At 59.2% G+C, this 18,369-nt stretch overlaps 1 protein-coding gene across 1 annotated transcript in view; it reads left to right on the top strand.

Annotated features, from left to right (window-relative positions):
* Nucleotides 1–3: 3 nt before the first annotated feature.
* Nucleotides 4–18,369, top strand: part of ARHGEF17 (Rho guanine nucleotide exchange factor 17) — a gene marked incomplete at its 5' end in the record, with an annotated part of 30,231 nt that continues 11,865 nt past the window's right edge. The window contains one exon of the mRNA XM_027908512.1: nt 4–2,853. Within this exon, the coding sequence (XP_027764313.1) occupies nt 4–2,853 (2,850 nt within the window). The remainder of the gene's footprint in view (nt 2,854–18,369) is intronic.

Genomic DNA, 18,369 nt, shown 5'->3' with positions numbered 1-18,369 from the left:
TCCTCCTCCTCCTCCTCCTCCTCCTCCTCCTCCTCCTTCTTCTTCCCGGGTAGGAAAGTTTCAGCGCCGAGCGCGGAGCAACAGCCGGGCCGGGCTTTTGGCAGCCTGGCCCCGTCGGTACGGCAGCTTTCGCTTCGCTTCGCCGAGCCCGAGCCCGCGGGCCCGGCTCATGCCGGGGCTCCGCCGCCGTGCCCGGCCGCCCCGCCGCCCCCGCCGCCGCCGCCGGGCCCGGCGCTGAGCGCGGAGCCGCCGCGCTGGCCCAGCGTCCCGGCGATGCGCAAACTCTTCGGGGAGAGCTGCCGGCAGCCGGCCGGGGCCACCGGGACCGGCACCGGGAGCGGCACCGGGAGCGGCGGCCCGAGCGCCCGCGGGGCTCCCCCGCCGCCCCCGCCCCGCAGCCGCGTCCCGCACCCGGCGCTCCGCTCTCCCCGCGGAGCTCCGCCGGAGCCCGGCCCGCATTCCTGGCATAACTCGGCTCGACCGCAACCACCCTCCTCCTCCCCATCACCCCGCGCCAACGGGGAGGACGAAGCCGCGGCGGCCCGTTCTCCCCGCGCCTCGTCGGGCAGCGAGGGAGAGGGGCAGAGCGCTGCCCACCGGCCCCGCGCCGCTCGGAAGAAGAAGGAGGAGAGCGGTGCCTGGGAGAGCCCGGCGGATGGCGGCGATGCCGAGGCCGAAGGCTGCGCCAGGGTGGTCCCCCGGCACCCCCTGCCCGTGGTGGCCCGCGTCTCCAAGGTGAACATCCTGCCCTTTGCCAGCCCCGGCGGGTCGCGGAGCAGCAGTCGGTATTCCAGCACGGAGACGCTGAAGGAAGAGGAGCAGTTCGGGATGTGTTGGCCCAGCCAAGGGCGGACTCTCCAGGCGGGGTACGGGATCTATCGGTCGCCCAGTTTCGGGACCAGCGATGGCCTGGCCTGGGCACAGCCGGGCGTCCGCGCCCGGCCCAAGCTGCCCCAGGGCATGGCGAAGGCCAAACCGGACCGTGGGAGTGAGAACCTGCAGCAACCGGGGCCGGAGGGGGAGCGGGCCAAGCACCGCAAGTCCTTGTCCAACCCCGACATTGCCACCGAGACCCTGACGCTCCTCAGCTTCCTCAAATCAGACCTCTCGGAGCTGAAGGTGAAGAAGAAAGGGGTGAGGATCAGCCTGGACTCGGGCTCCGACGGATGCTCTGGGGCTGCCACCCCCTCCCCTGGCAGCTGCGGGACCGCTCACCCCCCCAGCCGCTGGGCACCGGGCGAGCGGCCAACGCTCAAGGACCTCACGGCCACTTTGCGTCGCGCCAAGTCCTTCACCTGCTCCGAAAAATCCGGGACGCGGCGGCTTTTCCTCCAGAGCGCCATGAAGCCGAGCTCCTCCGAGCTCCTCCTGGCCACCACCGACAGCCAGGACAAGGTGGCTCCGGATGGGGGGCAGCGGCGGGACGAGGAGGCTCTCCCCGTGGTCATCCAGGACCAGTACATCCAGGAGGCGAGGCAGGTCTTTGAGAAGATCAGCAGGATGGGTTCCCAGCAGGATTACGGCTTTGCTGCCGAGCAGGACAGCGGAGGTGTGGAGGGCGCTGAGGGGGTGGCACCGACGGACACGACGGACACGACCCTTGGGGGGCAGGTGGAGAGCACAGGGTGTTTGAAGGAAGTGCAGTCGGAGGAGAACCTCGCCCGCACTAAATCCGTGGAGGAGCTGTCGGGTCACGAGTCCAGCGTGACGGACGAGGGCATCGTCACGGAGCCGGAGCCCGTGGCAATGCCCTTCCAGGACCTGCACCACGCTGTGGAGGCCTGGATGCTGCCCAACGCTGGGCCGGTGGCCGGCGACTCCGAAATGCCGCTGCCCTCTCACCCACCAGCGCCAGCTGAAGACCTTCCAGCTGGCAAAGCCGAGACGCCGAGCACCCCCGGCAGCCTGCGGCGCCGACGGAAGTTCCCGTCGGCGGGTGCCAGCGGGGTGGAGGGCGGCGGCGAGGGTGGCACCGAGCCCTACCGCTCCCTGAGCGACCCCATGCCCCACCGGCGGCGCTCGGTGGCGGAGGAGGCGAAGAATTTCTCTGTCGACAGCAACCTGCTGGGCTCGCTGAGCGCCAAGACGGGCGTCCCCCAGCCCGACGGCAGCGCGGGCAGCGCGGGCAGCGACCTGTCCCTCAGCAGCGATGGCCCACGCGACTACAGCAGCCTCATCCAGACCATCGTGAGCCAGCCCGGGGCCATGGCCAAGCTCATCGACGAGAAGGGCAACGGCAAGACCATCAAGAAGAAGTCCCTGAGCGACCCCAGCCGCCGCAGGGAGCTGCTGGCCGGCGCCTTCGAAGGGCCCGGCGAGGCCATCAGCGAGCTGGAGCCCAGCATCCCCGCCTCCAGCAGCGAGCCCATCCTCTCACCGGGCGCCAGCCGTGGCTACACCTTCGACCCCAAACTGACCGACGTGCTGTCCCCTCGCGTGGCCCGGCGCAGCTCCAAGAAGCGCTCCAACCGCGCGGCCCACCAGGAGAACCAGCCGCCTCCCGCGCCCGCCGCCCTCGCCAAGGGCCGCCCGGCCGCCAAGCACGTGCGGCACACCAGTGAGCCCGCCACCTTCGTCCCCATCGCCGTCCCCGAGCCGCTTGCCGTCCCCTCCGGCCACCACGGCCACCTCCCTGCACCGACCGCCGACTGCACCCCTGGCAAAGCCTTCCCAGCGCTCCAACCTCCCTCGCTGGAGGATGTCACCAAGCGGTACATGCTGGCCCTCAACTCAGGTGACACGTCCCCCGGCCCTGGGGATGGGCCCCGCTCTCCTCCGGCCCCCCCAGCGCCCCGGCTGCCCCGCTGCCCACGGCTGCCCGAGGAACACGGCCCCAGGACCAAGCCACAGGTGGTAAGTGCCCCTCCTTCCTACAAACGCCTTTGTTTCCCGGGATTCGTGACCCCTCCAGAGCACTGGTGGCTTCAGGGAGCTATCACATGCCCCTTAGGGGTGGACAGATTCCCATGTGTGGATGAGCTGATGGATGGCCAAGAGCCTTCCCAGCCCTTCCCAGCATTCCCCAGGGGACGAGCTCTTGTTTGTTGGGGCAAACCTGCCTGATCAATCCCCGATTTTTAGATGGGAAGAAGCAGTTTCCAGGTTAAATAGCACCGTATTTTGGTGGAAGGGGGTTTTATAAATATACCTATTTTATGTTATGCTTACATATAGCATCTTATGATCTCTAAGGTCTTGATATACAAGGTTGTGCTCTTGGCCATTCCTGAAATGGCCTTTTCCTTGGCTGCAAAGGCTGAAATGGTCCTTCTTCTTGGGGTTCCCGTGTTATACCCCTTACTGAGCAAACCTGCATTTTTCCCTCATCTTTCCCTTGGGATCCTGGGCTTGCTGTGGTGGTGGGTGAGAAAAAAATGGGGAAAAATATTCCTGTGCATGCACCGAATATTTGATGGATGGGTAAAGTTTGATCCTGTCTGGGGAAGAACTGATGTAGTTTGAAGGGGTGTAAAGGTGCTTTGCTGACTCCAAAGTGCAGCCACGTGTTTTGGGATCGTTCCTGGGGTGGGATTTTGGCACTGCCGGCCCTTTGGCCGTGGTTTGAACACGGACTTGGGTTCCCATCACTCCTCGGGAGTGTTTGTGCCGGGAAGGACTTGGAAGCATCACCTCCTCCTGAGCACAGCAGTGCCAGCACCCACGGGGCTTTGAATAGCACCAGGAGAAGCCCAGAAATACCCGTTCCCGCGGGGGATTTGCCGGGAGCTGGCAGGAATGGTGCTGGCAGGGCTCTCACCCCCTGCTCCGGTGCCGGGTGGAGGGGATGGGTTGGACTGTTCCCTTCCAGCAGCCAAGCCTGAGGTGCTCAGGGCTGTGTAACCCTTGCTGGCCAGGGCAGAGCCACGTGGAGAAAAGGGGGTTTTCCTTTGGATACCCCCAAAATCTGGAGCCCTGCAGCATCTTCCCCCAGGATGCTCTGCTGGGGTCTGGCATCCCCGCAGCATCCTTAGTCCAAGATGTTCTCCTGGGATCCGACATCCCTGCAGCACCCTCCCTCCAAAATATTCTTGTGGGATCCATCATTCCTGCAGCATCATCCCCCCAGGATATTCTTTTGGGACCCAGCATCCCCGCAGCATCATTCCCCCCAGGATATTCTGGGGTCCGGCATCCTTGCAATGTCCTCCCCCCAAAATATTCTTGTGGGATCCAGCATCCATGCAGCATCATCCCCCCAGAATTATCATGTGGGATCCATCATCCCTGCAACATTATTCCTCCAAGATGTTCTCATGGGATCTAGTGTCCCAGTAGCATCATCCCCCCAGGATATTTTTGTGGGATCCAGCATTCCCGCAGCATCATCCCCCCGCCAGGATGTTCCTCTGGGGCCTGGCATCCCCACAGCATCATTCCCCCAGGATATTCTCTTGGGATCCAGCATCCCTGCGGCATCTTCCTCCAAGATATTCTCCTGGGGCCCACCATCCCTGCAGCATTATTCCCCCAAAATATTCCTGTGGGATCCAGGCATCACCTCCCTCTGGGGCCTGGCATCCCCACAGCATCATTCCCCCGGGATTTTCTCTGGGGATCCATTATCCCTGCAGCATTATTCCCACCATGGCATTCTCCAGGGATCTCTGCTCCCCATCCAGCTCCTTCTCCAGCTGCTGTCCCCACTGCCAGACAACAACCATTGGTGGGGTCCTGCTTAAAACTTCCTTGGGGATGTTTTGGGTGAATTTGGGGTGAGTTTTGCAGCGTTTTGGCCTGATGTGCCAGTTTGTCCTCTCCAGTCTTAGGGTGGGAAGTGCTGTTGAAGCAGCGAGAGTTATAATTAATGAGGGTAACGAGGGGCCTCCTGGGGCTGGGGCTGGTGCCACCTTGGGGACATTGGCAGGTCCCCAAGGCGTGGCAGAGCCACCCAGTGGCATTCCTAAATTGTTGATGTGTTAGGTTTATACAATGTACGGCCCGTTTGAATGATTTATGGAGAGATATTTCCTACTCAGGCGGCTCCTGGGGACAGCACCAACCCCGTGATGGCCCCGCATCAGGGATGCTCTGCCGACCCCACACCCCCAGCCCTGGCTTTATCCCAACTCTGGGCTCATTCCAGGTGGATTTTTACCAGCTGGGAGCTCAATTTGGCTGAGCATCACCTGGTATCCGTGGGCCACCCCGTGGGACCAGAGCCCACTCCTCACCTTGCTTGAACCCTCCGGCCTCAGGGCAGAGGGTGCGAATTTTCCCTTTTAAGGGCAAGGCCACGGCTGTATCTCCAAATCTCCCTCCTGCCTTGGGATTTCTTTGTGCTCCAGCCATAACCCAGCTGAAACCAGGAGTTTTTTATTTCCCTTTTTGATTTATTAGATAGTGGAGCTGGGATGTTTTATTTCAGAAGGCACCAGCTCGGGCTGGGGGGGGCAGAGGGGGGGACTGAGTTGCCGGAATTATTAGTGAGAGCACCGAGGACCGGATACAACTTGGCACCGGGATGGCTGGCTGGGAACAGGGATTTATGTTCTCCCTGACCAAAGGGGAAGAAATAAGCTCTATTTTTGACTCTTTCGGTTTTTCTCCTCCCTAACTCAATGGAAAGGGCCGTTTTGGGGAGTGTGGGAGGGGAAATGGTTCAGTGCTGCTCGGGAATTTGGGGGGGGTGGGACCATCCATCCCACGTCGTGGTGGTGATCCTTCAATCCTGGTGTCCATCCCTGTGCTGGGAAGGGATTAATAACGGGGTCTGGCATGTGTGTGTGGTGATGCTCCCCCGGAATATTCTCTCCCAAGACCTCACACCCCCTAGATCCTCTCCTGGGGTCGGTTATCCCTGCAGCATCATCATTCCCTTACAATGTTCCCCTGGGATCCAGCATCACAGCAACATCATTCCCTCAGGATATTCTCCTGGGATGCGGCACCCCTGCAGCATTATCCCCCCCAGGACATTTTCCCAGCCCCCCTGGTCTGGCAGTAGTTTTGGCAGAGGTGAGGGGGTTTCAGCCTCCCGGCACGTCCCGCCCGGAGAGGTAACGTGCTGTTCTCCCTCGGGGGCAGGACTGTTTGTCCTGGGTGCTTTCCAGCTTTTCCATGGAGCTGGAGCCATCCAAGACATCCTGGGTGCACGGGAGCTCCTTCACCCTGTTCCTGATGATGGCTTTGAATTCCTGAGGGGATGCTGGAGGCACATCCCGCTCCAGCTGCAGGAAGAAATGGTGCTTTTAAGAAAACAAGGAAAAAAAAAACCAAAACCCAAGATAGAGACTTTTTCCTGCCTCCAGCATCCCATAAAACCACCGGAATGGGCAGCACACGCTTGCACACCCCAGCACTGAGCAAGGATGCATTTAAGGTGGATTTGGGATGCATTTGCTGCTCGACAAAGGGATGAGCGGGATGCCAGGCTGGCAATCCCATGGATCTTTCTTTCCTCCCCACGGCTGAACCCGTCTGGGGATGGAAAATGAGGGATGTTCTCCATCATGGCTCTGTTTGTTGACTTAGCAGCACTCGGATTAAACAGGAAAATATTGATTTAAATATAGCACCTCTCGGGAGCAGGGGGAGTCGTGGGAACGTGGCCCCCGGCGCCCCATCTGCCGCCTCCTCCACCTGCTGCTCCCTGAACAGGGTGACCACACCCCAAAAAATCCCCAGCCGGCATGGAGGGGCATTCCCAGAGGGAAACCTCGGGGTCACATTCCCAGGGACGCTTGTGTAAACCACCCCCTTTCCAGCATCCTCCCTCCGAGCTCTCCCTGTCCTCACTGTGGGGACAGCTCAAGCGATGGATCCCTGCATCCATATAATCCCTTGGCAAAAATCTGACCTCTTTGGACCTATTTGTCCCTCAGTTTATCCCAGGACAAGTTGGACCTGTTTATCCTTGCCCTAAATCTCCACAGAAAGCAGGTTTTGGGTCGTGGCCGGGAGTTGTCTTGTTTTTCGGTGTTCCTGGAAATCTAGAATTAAAGCCGGCGAGGGGGGAGGATGGGTATGGTAAATCCCGGCTTTCCCAGTAAATCCTGATAAATCCTCTCCCAGTTTGCCTGGGATTTGTGCCCCTGGAGCCGCCGTGGTCGGTGAAATGCTGGAGTGGGGGGAAACTGAGGCACAGGGGCAGCCCTGGGGGAGGGGGGTGGGATGTGGGATGGAGCACCGAGAAGATGGCTGGAATCGGGAGGATTCCCACATCAGGGAATCCCTCAGGTGGTGCCACCTGTCAGTGGCATGGACTGACCCTGGCACAGCTGGCACAGGACCAGGAAACGTGGCCAGGGGCGTGAAACGGCCCCAAATCCTCTTAATTCTGCCCATTTTTGTCCCTTTCCTCCTCCCACGCCAAAATCCCCTGAACTCTGTTCAATTTTTACTCTCCCCTCCAAAACCTCCTTAACTCTGCCCACTTTTTAGTCTTCCCTGGTGCCAGGGAAGACTGGTAACAGGGAGATCCCTGGTCCTGGGATGGACACAGGGATGCACAGGGAGATCCCTTGTACTGGAATATATGCACAGGGATGCACAGGGAGATAGATTCTTGGTGCTGGAATGTACTCAGGGATGCACAGGGAGATCGCTGACGCTGGGATGTGTGCACAGGGATGCACAAGGAGATCCTTGGTCCTGGTTAAATCCAGGTGCTCAGAGTTGCAGAGGGGCAGAGGGCCCAACAAATCCCACCCCCAGGGATGTCCAGGGTTGGGGCAGGGCTGGACCATCCCAGTGTCTGCATTCCTGGGCAGCCTCCCTGCACCCTGCCTGCATCCATACGCAGATGCCTGGGCTTTTCCATGGAAAATCACATGCCTCCAAAGCTCCTGCTGGGAGGAGCTGGCCTTGCTTTCCCATCTGCTCTTGCCAGGGAAGCAGCAGGTCAGCATCTCTGAGACGTGCTCTGTCAGGATCCTCCTGCCAAGCTCTGCTGGGATGGGGGCTCGGTGCTTCCTGGGTGTTGCTGCAGGGTTGTCCCATCATTGCCGAGGTTGTGGGATCCCTGGAAGTGTCCAAGGCTGGGCTGGATGGGCCTTGGAGACACCTGGTCTAGTGGAAGGTGTCCCTGCCCATGGCAGGGGATGGAACAGGATGAGCTTAAGGTCCCTTCTAGTTCTGTGATTCCCTGATTCAGAACCTTTCCTGGGCATATTCCTGAAATGGGAGATTGTCCATAAATGTGGTGGGACTTTGTTGCTGAGCTCCATCCCCTGTGCTGACCAGGCAGGTCCTGATGGGGCCATTCCCAGAGTTCCCAGAGCTGCAGCAGGGACTCCTAAATCCAGGATGGAGAAGGTGGTGCCATCACACGAAGGGAAGGAGCAGAGAGGCAGCACTGGGGTTTGGCTGGTAGAGTTTCCTCTTCACTCAGGGCATTCCCTGGAAAGCAGGGGGAGAGAATCCCTCCCTCCCTCCCTCCCATCCATCCATCCATCCATCCATCCATCCATCTCCATCCACCCACCTCCTCCCATCTCTATCCATCTCCACCCACGTCCATGCTCCCTTCCAGCCATCCCTCCCCACCCATTCCCACCGCCCATCCAAGACAGCAACCCCCACAAGCCAGACCTGATTTTTGGAGTGGCCACGATCCATCTGCCCAGGATGTCTCTTCCTGAAGGCATCAAGCCCGGCCTGCACGGACAGAACCCACCAAAACAAGTCCGTTGCCACTCCCACCATGGCACCTCCAGGCCAGGATGTGTCCAGAGCAGAAAAATCAGCCCCTTCCACCCCCTCTCCCTCAACGTGGCTCTTTTTAAAGCTCTGAAGGTTGGTCCCCGTGGGGCTGTTTCTCCCGGGCTCCCTTGGTTTCCATGGAGAGGATGAGCGAGGAATTTTCAAAGGGAATGGCTCCAGTAAATGAACTCTCCTCTCTAAAAATAGTGTGTTTGCTTTTGGGTCTTTGGGAACTGTGGCCTGGCCAATGGCAGGGAGGAGGAAAATCAGCATCTGGGTAAAACTATTCCAGTAACTCGCTGTCCGCGCAAAGCCCCGCCGGAGCCGCTTGGCTTCCGGGGGGCAGGGGCTGCTCCCAGTCTGCCCAGTTCCTGCCCACCAGGCCAGTGGCTGGTGAGCACCAGGACTGGTTGCAGAGGGGGAGGGTCGTCCTCAAGATGTGTGTTCCCATGTGCCTCGTGTGGAGTATTTAGGTTGGATCCCTTTCGTTTCTCGGGGGGTCGATGGAAGTTGGGTTTGTTTGACCCCCCACAACGCCCCCCCCATGCCCTGTGTTGGCTCAGAGACCTTGGGCACGTCCCTTTTCGGGAGCCACGGGGTGGCCACCGCCACCTTCCACCCCACCAGTGACACCCAGGACACCAGTGAGCCCCACCAGGACGTGGATGAGCTGGGCAAAGGACACGTGTGGTGGTGTCCACCACCAGGCTTCCTTTTGGAGAAGTCACCATCCTGATGAGGGTACAGCCACCACCAATTCCCCTCCCTGGAGGAGTCACCATCCCAAGGTTGGGACAACCACCGCCAGGCACCCCGTGGAAGAGTCACCATCCCGAAAAAGGGGGGGACAGCCACCACCAGGCCCCCTCCTGGAGAAGCCACCACCGTGGTGTGAGGACACCAGCATCCCTGCGTGATTCCTGGGGCTGGACAAGGTTCCCTTGGTGGTGCCCTGGAGCTGCTATTTGTAACTGCCTGTTCCCCAGCCCTCCCGATACTCTCCAAAAAAAACAAGAAGGGAGTTGTTTGCATGGGAAGATTGGCATCTCCCAGCCTGGGATATGGTTTCCTGCTTTTTTTAGCTGGAGTAGCAGCGGACTCGTCGGCCTGCCCTGATTTGGCATCTTTCTCCCTGCATTTTTTTTTTTTTTTTTTTGGAAGAGTTTCATCCTGACCCCTCGGCAGAAACACCGTCGGGAGCGGTAGGGGATCGGCTCTGGTCCTTGGGTCTCTTTTTGGGTTGCCCCAACGCCCGGTGAGATGGGATGTATATGGCTCAGAGCCTCAGGGAGCGGAGAGGGAACTCATCCCTTGATCATCCGAACCTGGCTCAGGTCAGTAGATTCCGAACCACCCCCCCCCCCCATCCTTTCCTCACCCCAGGGTGTCACTGTGACAATGACAGGGCAGGGGAGGTGTCACCACGTGGTGTGACGTGGGATGTGGGCGTTCCTGGCAAGGGCTGAGCTTCCCCCGCCATCCCCAGGTCCCTCCTGCCCTGGCTGCAGCCGTGCTGGGTGAGGGGACCGACCCACCAAGGGGGTGCCGTGGCACTGGGTGTCCGTGGGGCACAGGTGGTGCTGGGGGTGAAGGCTGGTGGTTGCTGCTGCCGAGGACAGGGATACAGGCAGGAGGGACAGGAGAAGTGGGCACAGAATGGGGTGTTTGGGGCTCCTACCTCCTGGGTGCCCATCAGCTCCTGGGTGCTTGTGGATCCATGGGTGCACACAGACTCCTCGTACCTGTTTGATCCTAAGCATCCGTCTCTCAACTCCTGGGTGTCCTTCAGCTCCTGGGTGCTTGTGGATTTGTGGATGCTCATGGATTTCTGGTCCTTGTTGGCTCCTGGGGGCCCATCAGCCCGTGGGGGCCTGACATCTCGTGGTTGCTCGTGGATTTGTGAGTGTCCATGGGCTCCCGATGCCTGTTGGATCCTGGGAATCCATCAGCTCCTGCATCCCCATCCACTGTTGGGTGTCCATGGGCTTCTGGGTGTCCGTGGACTCCTGGGCACCTCTTGGATGCTGGGAATCCATCAGTTCTTGGGTGCCCATGGACTCTGGATGTGAGTGTCTGTTGGCTCCTGGGTGTCCATCAGCTCCTTTATGCCTGTTGATTCGTGGATGGCCACAGTCTCTGTTGGATCCATCCACCCATCAGCTCCTGGATCCCCATGGCATGCCTCTTGGCTTCTGGGTGTCCATGGAATCCTGGATGTCAGTTGACTCCCAGGTGCCCAGAAGGTCCTTGATGTTGCCAGATCCCGGTGCCCATCAGCTCCTGAGTGCCCACGGATTCTGGGGGAGCTCCTGGGCAACCATCAGCTCCTGAGCATCCCCCCTGAGTGCCCTTTGGCTTCTGGTGTGCTTGGAATTCTGGGTCCACTTGGAGACCTGGGTGCCCGGTGCCTGCTGGTCCCTGCGGGCTCCTGGTGCCCATCACCCCTCTCATGCCAGGTTGGCACCCTACGGGGTATCCCAAATCTGCCTGCACACCCTCGCCAGGATCCACGCCCCATTCCACCGGGAACCCAGGGCATGTCCTGTGGAGATGCCAAGGTGTGCCAGCACTGGACACCTTTCTCCCTGGTTTCCTTCTCCCCCCAAACTCCCATCACTGTTGCTTTTGGGGTGATGTGGGGTGTGGCTTGTGGGGGATCCAGGGGTGCCAGTGAGTCGGGAGGAAGGGGGGGGTTGGCATCACTCCTCTCCCGATGGATGCGAGGCCAATCCCACTGGGAGGCCTTGGAGAAGGAGCAGGGGGAGGGAAGGAGGGCTGGGCTGACCTCAGCATCTGGAAAGCTGCGCTCTTGGCCGTGGCCCTGCTGCCGAAATCCGGAGGCAAAAAAAACCTTCCATATTTGGCGAAAGTTGCTCCGGGACTCGGCAAAGGCTGGATGGGAACGGGGGGCTGGCAAAGCCCCTGCTGTGTCCTGGATCAGGGGAACACTGGGTGTCCAGGGGCTTTGCCAGTGTGCCAGGGCATGGATGGCACTCTGGGCTGGTTGATCTGGGGGGAGCAGAGGAGGAGGGATGCATGGGATGCTGCCAGCAGTGCGGGGAGGATGGCTGGAGATGCGCCAGCACGACCCCGATCCTATCGTACTTTGGCAAGGTCTCACCCCAGCACTGGTGGGGAAAACCCTGATTTCAAGTGCAAATCCAGTGGGAAAAGCCCCAGGGCATGGTTAGAGGATGAATTTGTGGTGCTTTGGGAAAGGAGCCTCCCGCTGTGCCCCCATCTCCCCATCCCACTGGCACCGCTCCCTGGGCGGCCCCCGGGATGCCCAGCATCCTTCCACCCTGCCCCAGAAAAATTTGTCCCCCAACTCTTTTAGTTTTTGTATTCCTGCTTTTTTCTCACACTTAACAAGTAGAGTTGCAGCCAGGGCCTTGTCCTCCCGGGATGAATCACCACGGCCGGGAAGTCGGAGAAGGGAAAACAACGGGATTCTCGTGCAGTCGTTTTGAGCTTGAAGCTGCTTTTCCCTTCCTCCTCCTCCTCCTCTTCCTCCTCTTCCTCCCCATCCCAGAGGTGGCTGTGCTGCTGTGTTTCTCCATGGTATCATCCCTGAGCAAATCAATGCTCCTCTGTGAGCTGGGAGCCTGGGAAAAACCACGAGCGAGGGAAAAGCAAACATGTCCAGCCCCAGGACTGCGGATAAACACGGGAATATTATTAGTAACCGGAGCGGGGCTGGAGCAGAGCTGCTGATTTATGCCCTTATTTCCTTTCAAGAAGTTACTCTTTGGAGAGCTTGGGCTTCTCTTACCCGTGGGAGAGCAGCCAGAGGCTGGGAAGGGAGGGGAGGCAGCCCTGGATGTGACGCTTGGATGGTCCTTGCGTTCCCATGGGAACGGGTTCCCCTGGACACGGGGCCTGGTGGTCCCGGGGGTGCGGTGTGCTGGTCCCCAGGGATGGAATGAGTGGTATTTGAGGGATGAGGAGACTTAGGAGCAGGGAGGGAGGTGGTTGGTGGCCAGGGAGAAGGTGGCATGTCCTGGGAAGGAGGTGACTTGTGCTCAGTGGTCACCTGAGTGGTGGTTGGTGCCAAGGGATGACGGGGATTGATACCCAGGGATGGAGGTGATTTGTGCCCAGGAATGGAGGTGATTGGTACCCAGGGATGGGATGACTGGTATTTAGGGCTGAAAGTGTCTGGTACCCAGGGATGGAGGTGATTTATGCCCAGGGATGGAGGTGATTGGTGCCCAGGGATGGAGGTGGATGGTACCCAGGGATGGGCTGACATGTCCCAAAAATGGGGTAACCAGTCCCCCAGCAAAACCAGGTCTTTTCCCTGGTGGTTCCCATCCCTCCATCCATGTGGAATTTGGAATGGTGTGGGACATACGGGATAATTTATCCCGAGACAAAGGCTGCTTGGGTTTGCCTCGGAAGCCCTACAATAGCCAATCCAACCTCCTGCTTAGAAACACCCCAGGGGGACAGAACGGGATTTTTCCCAAGTGATTCCCTGCCAGAAACTGAGGGACTGAGGAAATACGGGATCAGATGTAACAGCATGGTCCTGTTTTGGATGGTGGTGCCGGCCAGGGATTTTTCCAGCTTCACCAGCAAATTTTACATGCTGGGATGATGCCATTTGTTGTGGAGGTTGGGATGGAGGGAAGCAGGTCCTGTTTTATTTCCAAGCCTTTTTTTTTTTTTTTCCAGGGTTTTGGTAGAAATAGAGCCAAGGGGGTGTTAAAATTGTTAAAGTTGGGCATTCACTGTGCCCTGGAGCTGGGGAGTGTCCCCAGGGACCAGCGTTTCCCACTATGTCCCAGCTCCCTCTAGTGGGATCCACCATGGGAACAAGCACACAGGGAAAGAAAAATCTGCAGAAATCTCAGAATCTGCAGAAATCCCAGAATCTGCAGAAATCCCAGAATCTGCAGAAATCCCAGTTTCTTTCAAGCTGAGAATGGGGATTTCAAGGAGGTGCCAAGGTTCAGGCTGCTCCCAGCACATCCACCACTATGTGATCCCAGGGAATCTTCCCCTGGCACTGCAAAGAATCAGGACCTGGCAGCAGGGACAGGCTGTAATGAGGGGAAAACAACTTGTATTTATTTACTCTCAAAATTTTGGCACGTTTTGGAGGGGTGGGAATAATTTTGCTGGAGGCAGGATTAGCTCCTCCTTCAGCAGCTGCAGGAAAGTTGAGCTGGGAAGGCCCCGAGTTGTAAATCCCACTCCCAAACTGGTCTGAAACACTCCAGATCTTTCCTAAATCCAGGTGTTTTTGCCCCAGGACACAATATGCCAGGTCCTTTTTCAAAATACTTTAAGATGTTTGAAAATTCCTGGGAATGCTCCAGCTCCTCCTGGGATCTCTGTTCCAGGGTGGGGAAAGCAGACTGTTGGATTTACACCCTGAGCCTGATTTAAAAGAAAATAAGGTGGGAGAGCTCCCATCCTCCTTCAGGAGGCCCAGTGGGATTGTATTTCCAATGCCAGAGGGAAAAACCCTTCTACAAGCCCCCCATCCCAGTTTTGGGGTGCCACCCAAATGCCCAGGGCTGGATCCTCTCCACCTTTGTGCTTTCAGGAGCATCCTTGCCATGCTGGCACAAGCCTTTGGAGCGAAGGATGAGCCCCTTGGCTCCATTCCAAGGAATTGGCAGGCTTTTCCCAGGAGGGTTTGGGGTTTTGGGGGGAAACACCCAGGTTGGGGGGAGAAGAAAAAAAAAAAAAAGAGAGGAAATCTAAAGGTGTTTACAAAGAGCCGCGGGGCTAAAAATAACCGGCTCATATTTTAGACAGCCCTAAAAATAGGCAGCGCTGCTGGAGTGGCCAAATACTCCCAGGAATTTCCTGTGGGCTGCGGGCCGCTGGCAGGGGGGTCCGGGCTCGGGAATGGGCTCGGGAATGGCCGGCAGCGCTCCGGCCTTTTCCAGGGGGACGGAGGGATGGTCTCCATCGGGTCCCCCCGAGGCACGGCGGGATTCAGGATTCTCTGAGATTAACCCCTCTCCACACATCCTTCCCTTCTTAAGGGTGGGATTGGGAGAGGGTTCCAAATCCGTCGGCAGAAAGCTCAGCCGCGCGAGTAGACAGCGAGAGAATCCACTGGGAATGCCGGGGTGGATGGAGGGATTGATCCGAGGGTGGTGTCTGGGGACCGGGAAGGAGCCTGCCGGGATGGAGGCATCCCCCTGCTCGCCCCAGGGATCAGGGATCCCGCGGGAGGGCTGGAGGAGGCGGAGCAGCCGGGACACTGTGGCGACATCGCGGCGTCACCGGCACGGAGGGGACCGGGGGGTGGAGCCAGCGGGGCAGGGATTGGAACGGGAACGGGGTTGGGATTGCGGCAGGGATGGGGTTGGGATCGGAGCAGGCAATGGGGTTGAGTTTGCTGGAGGAATGGAGTTGGGATTGCAACAGGAATAAGTTTGGGATTAAAGCAGGAATGGAGTTGGGATTGCAGCAGGAAGGGGATTGAGATTGCAACAGGAAATGAGATGGGATTGCAGCAGGAATGGGGTTGGGATTGCAACAGGAATGGGGTTGGGACTGCAGCAGGAATGGGGTTGGGGTTGCAATCCAGATGCATCAGGGATTGCAACGCAGCTGGACCCAGGTCTGCATCCCTGGTGGGTCCAGGAATGGGACTGGGATTGCAGGAGGAGTGGTGCTGGGATTACAACCCATATGGATCAGGGATTGCAACAAAAATGATCTCAAGATTGCCGTGTGGATGGACCTAAATTTGCATCCCTGGTGGGTCCGGGAATGCAACAGGAATGGGGTTGGGATTGCAACCCAGGTGGGGATTACAGCACCAACAGGTCCAAAGGTTCTACCCAGGTGGGTCCAGTTAGTTCTGGGATTGAAACCCAAACAAAACAGGGATTACAACGGGAATGGATCTGGGACTGCATCCCAGAAGAGCCCGGGATTGCATTCAAGGATTGCAACACAAATATACCAGGAATTGCAGCTGAGATGGGTTTGGAATTGCAGCCCAAATAGGTCTGGGATTGGAACTCAGAACAGCCTGGGATTGCAATCCACTGGATCTGGGATTGTGATGCACATGGATCCAAGAAACTGGATCCCAGAAGAGCTCAGAATTGTAACCCAAACAAGCCAGATGGAGCCAGGATTCCCACAGCCACGGGTCTGGGATGACCAGGGCATTGCAGTTGCAGGAGCCGCTGCCTTGCAAAGCAGCCTCATTACCCAGCTGGAATTAGCTGTCCTGGCTCCCATCATTCCCACTCCAGGTGCTCCTCCCTGATCCCAGTGCCAGGGAAGCATTAAGGGCTGCTGGAGCTGCCCTGGCATGCACTGAGTTGTCCGTTCTCAGCTCCCTTCCCTGGGGTGGGATGCTCACGATCCTCATTACCAGGAGGAAATCTCCCGGCTGCAATGGAATGGTTGCTGTGGAAACGGGGTGAGCAGCTAATTAGATTTAATTAACGAAGCGGGAGGGGGGTGTTACAAGCACATCTGGGCAGGAGGCATCACTGTGGGTGCTGAGGTGATGGTGGGGTGGAAAGATGGGGATGTGCCTCACTTTCCCTGTCTGCAAGGTCAGGGAAGGGGGATATGGACAGGGATGGAGACCCCAAGGATGCTGAGCACCCCATCCCAGCAGGATGTCCATTCCTGCTCTCCCTTTTGCCTTTTTTGTTTTAAATAGGAAGGGTTTGGGACTTCCCTGTGTCAGTGCCTCCTTGTTTTCAGGGCTGGGGGCAGGACACAAAATCCCAGGGCCTTTTTAAAGCATTTTAAGGTGTTTTCAAATCCCTGGGAATGCTCAGGCCTCTCCTGGGTGGAGAAAAGCAAACTGATGGATTTGCACCCTAATCCTAATTTAAAAAAAAGAAAATAAGGTGGGAGGGTTCCCATCCTTCTTCAGGAGGCCAAGTGGGGTTGCATTTCCAGTGCCAGAGGGAAAAACTGGGGGGAAAGAGAGACCCCCAGCCCAGTTTTGTGGTTCTGCAAGGCCAGGGATGGGGGGTATTGATAGGCTGGAGATCCCAAGGAAGCTGAGCACCCCATCCCAATAAGGTCAGGGAGCAAGATATTGGTGGGGTCAAAGATCCCAAGGATGCTGAGCCCCATATCCCGGTTTTGGGGTGCAGCAAGGCCAGGGAGGGGGATGTTGATGGGGGTGGAGATCCTGAGGATGCTGCATCCCAGCTCTGGGCTGCTGAAAAGGCCAGGAGGGAGATTGTGATGGGAATGGAGATCCCATGGATTCTGAGCCCCCATCCCAGTAAGGTGGGGGAGGGAGATATTGATGGGGACCCCGAGGATGCTGAACCCCCCCATCCCAGCATCATCCCTGCATCCCCCCCTTCCCAAGGAAGCATCATCCCCCCCCTCCACCCCAGCATCCTCCTTGAGCACAGCTTTTCCAGGAGCGTCCCCGGCAGGATCCGGCCCTGCCCGCATCCGCGCGTGTCTGTGTGGGCAAGGCTCTGCCTCCCTCTCCCGATCGCTCCCTCCTGCCCGTGCCTCGGTAATTCCCGGGGCCGGGAACCCGGAGCCGCCACGGACGCAGGCGCACACACCCCCTTCCCTCTGCAGGAGGGCTTTTCCACATCCATATCTTTATATATTCCCACCGATATAAATAGCTCCCCTCTCTCTCTTCCCCTTTTCCCTCCGCGCCGCATCGCTCCGAGCGGACACCTGGCGAGGGAGGGGGGTGGGGGGGACGGAAAGGCACAGGGAGGATAACAGGGATCATTTCTGTGGATTGCCTGGGCCGCGTGGGCCGGAGCGACCCCCGGGACCCGCATGCTGCAGATGGTGAGGACTCTGGCGCAGTTCACCATCGCGCTGGAGGACATGCGAGACATCGGCGACGGCGTGGACGCCGCCTTCGCCTCCGCCGGGATCGGCGGCGCGGCCGAGGAGCCGCCGGACAAGGGATGCGCCCCCCGCGGGGGCACCGAGGTGATGGGAGAGGGTGGGGGGGGTGGGCAGGGAAGAGTGGGATGGGGAGGGGGGGGGGGGGGGGGGGGGGGGGGGGGGGGGGGGGGGGGGGGGGGGGGGGGGGGGGGGGGGGGGGGGGATATTGGGTGCGGGTGCGTCATGTTTGGCCACGTGTGCGCCCGGCGGAACGCGGCACCTGTGGGGTCTGCGCTGCCATCGCCGTGGCAACGCTGCCTCCATCCTCATCCCTTCCATCCTCATCCCTTCCATCCCCATCCCTTCCATCCCCATCCCCTCCGTCCCCGTTCCCGGCGAGCCGCCTTCGGATCGCGGGAGAGGGGGGTGATGCCACCCGGAGTGTGGGGGGGGTGGGGGGGTGGGATGGAGGCACCGCTGCCACCGCCCCCCCAGGTGCTGATGGTGGTGGGAAATGCCCAGCGGGGGCTGATCCCGAGGGCGCGGAGCGTCCCCGGGGGAGGCAGGCTGAGGGTGGGACACGGCGGGGGCGTCCCCGGCGAGAGCAGATGGAGGGTGAAGCATCAGCGGCCCCAGGGGGGGACAGGCTTTGCTGGGGGAAGGGGTGCAGTGGGGCAAATCCTGCCAGCTCTGCCCTGCTGGGATGGTGCATTACCCCTCCAGCTCCTGTCTCATCCCAGCGGGAATTTCCCCCCCTCCCGCTGGGATAATGCCGGTGCTGTAACAAATCCCCATGCCAACAGTTGGGCCTCATCCTGCTCCTTCCCTCTGCTGCAAATCCCCACGTGTGGTGCTGAGCCTGTTCAGCTCAGGGATCTGACTCTGCCTCGATCCTGAGCTGGGATAGCTCTGGAAAAA

Source organism: Empidonax traillii, unplaced genomic scaffold (assembly GCF_003031625.1).
Source record: "Empidonax traillii isolate 1590-97213 ecotype Southwest subspecies unplaced genomic scaffold, ASM303162v1 scaffold1736:size66746, whole genome shotgun sequence".
Taxonomy (NCBI): Eukaryota; Metazoa; Chordata; class Aves; order Passeriformes; family Tyrannidae; genus Empidonax; species Empidonax traillii.
The sequence above is the reverse complement of the archived record's forward strand: the minus strand, read 5'-3'. Positions and strand labels throughout refer to the sequence as shown.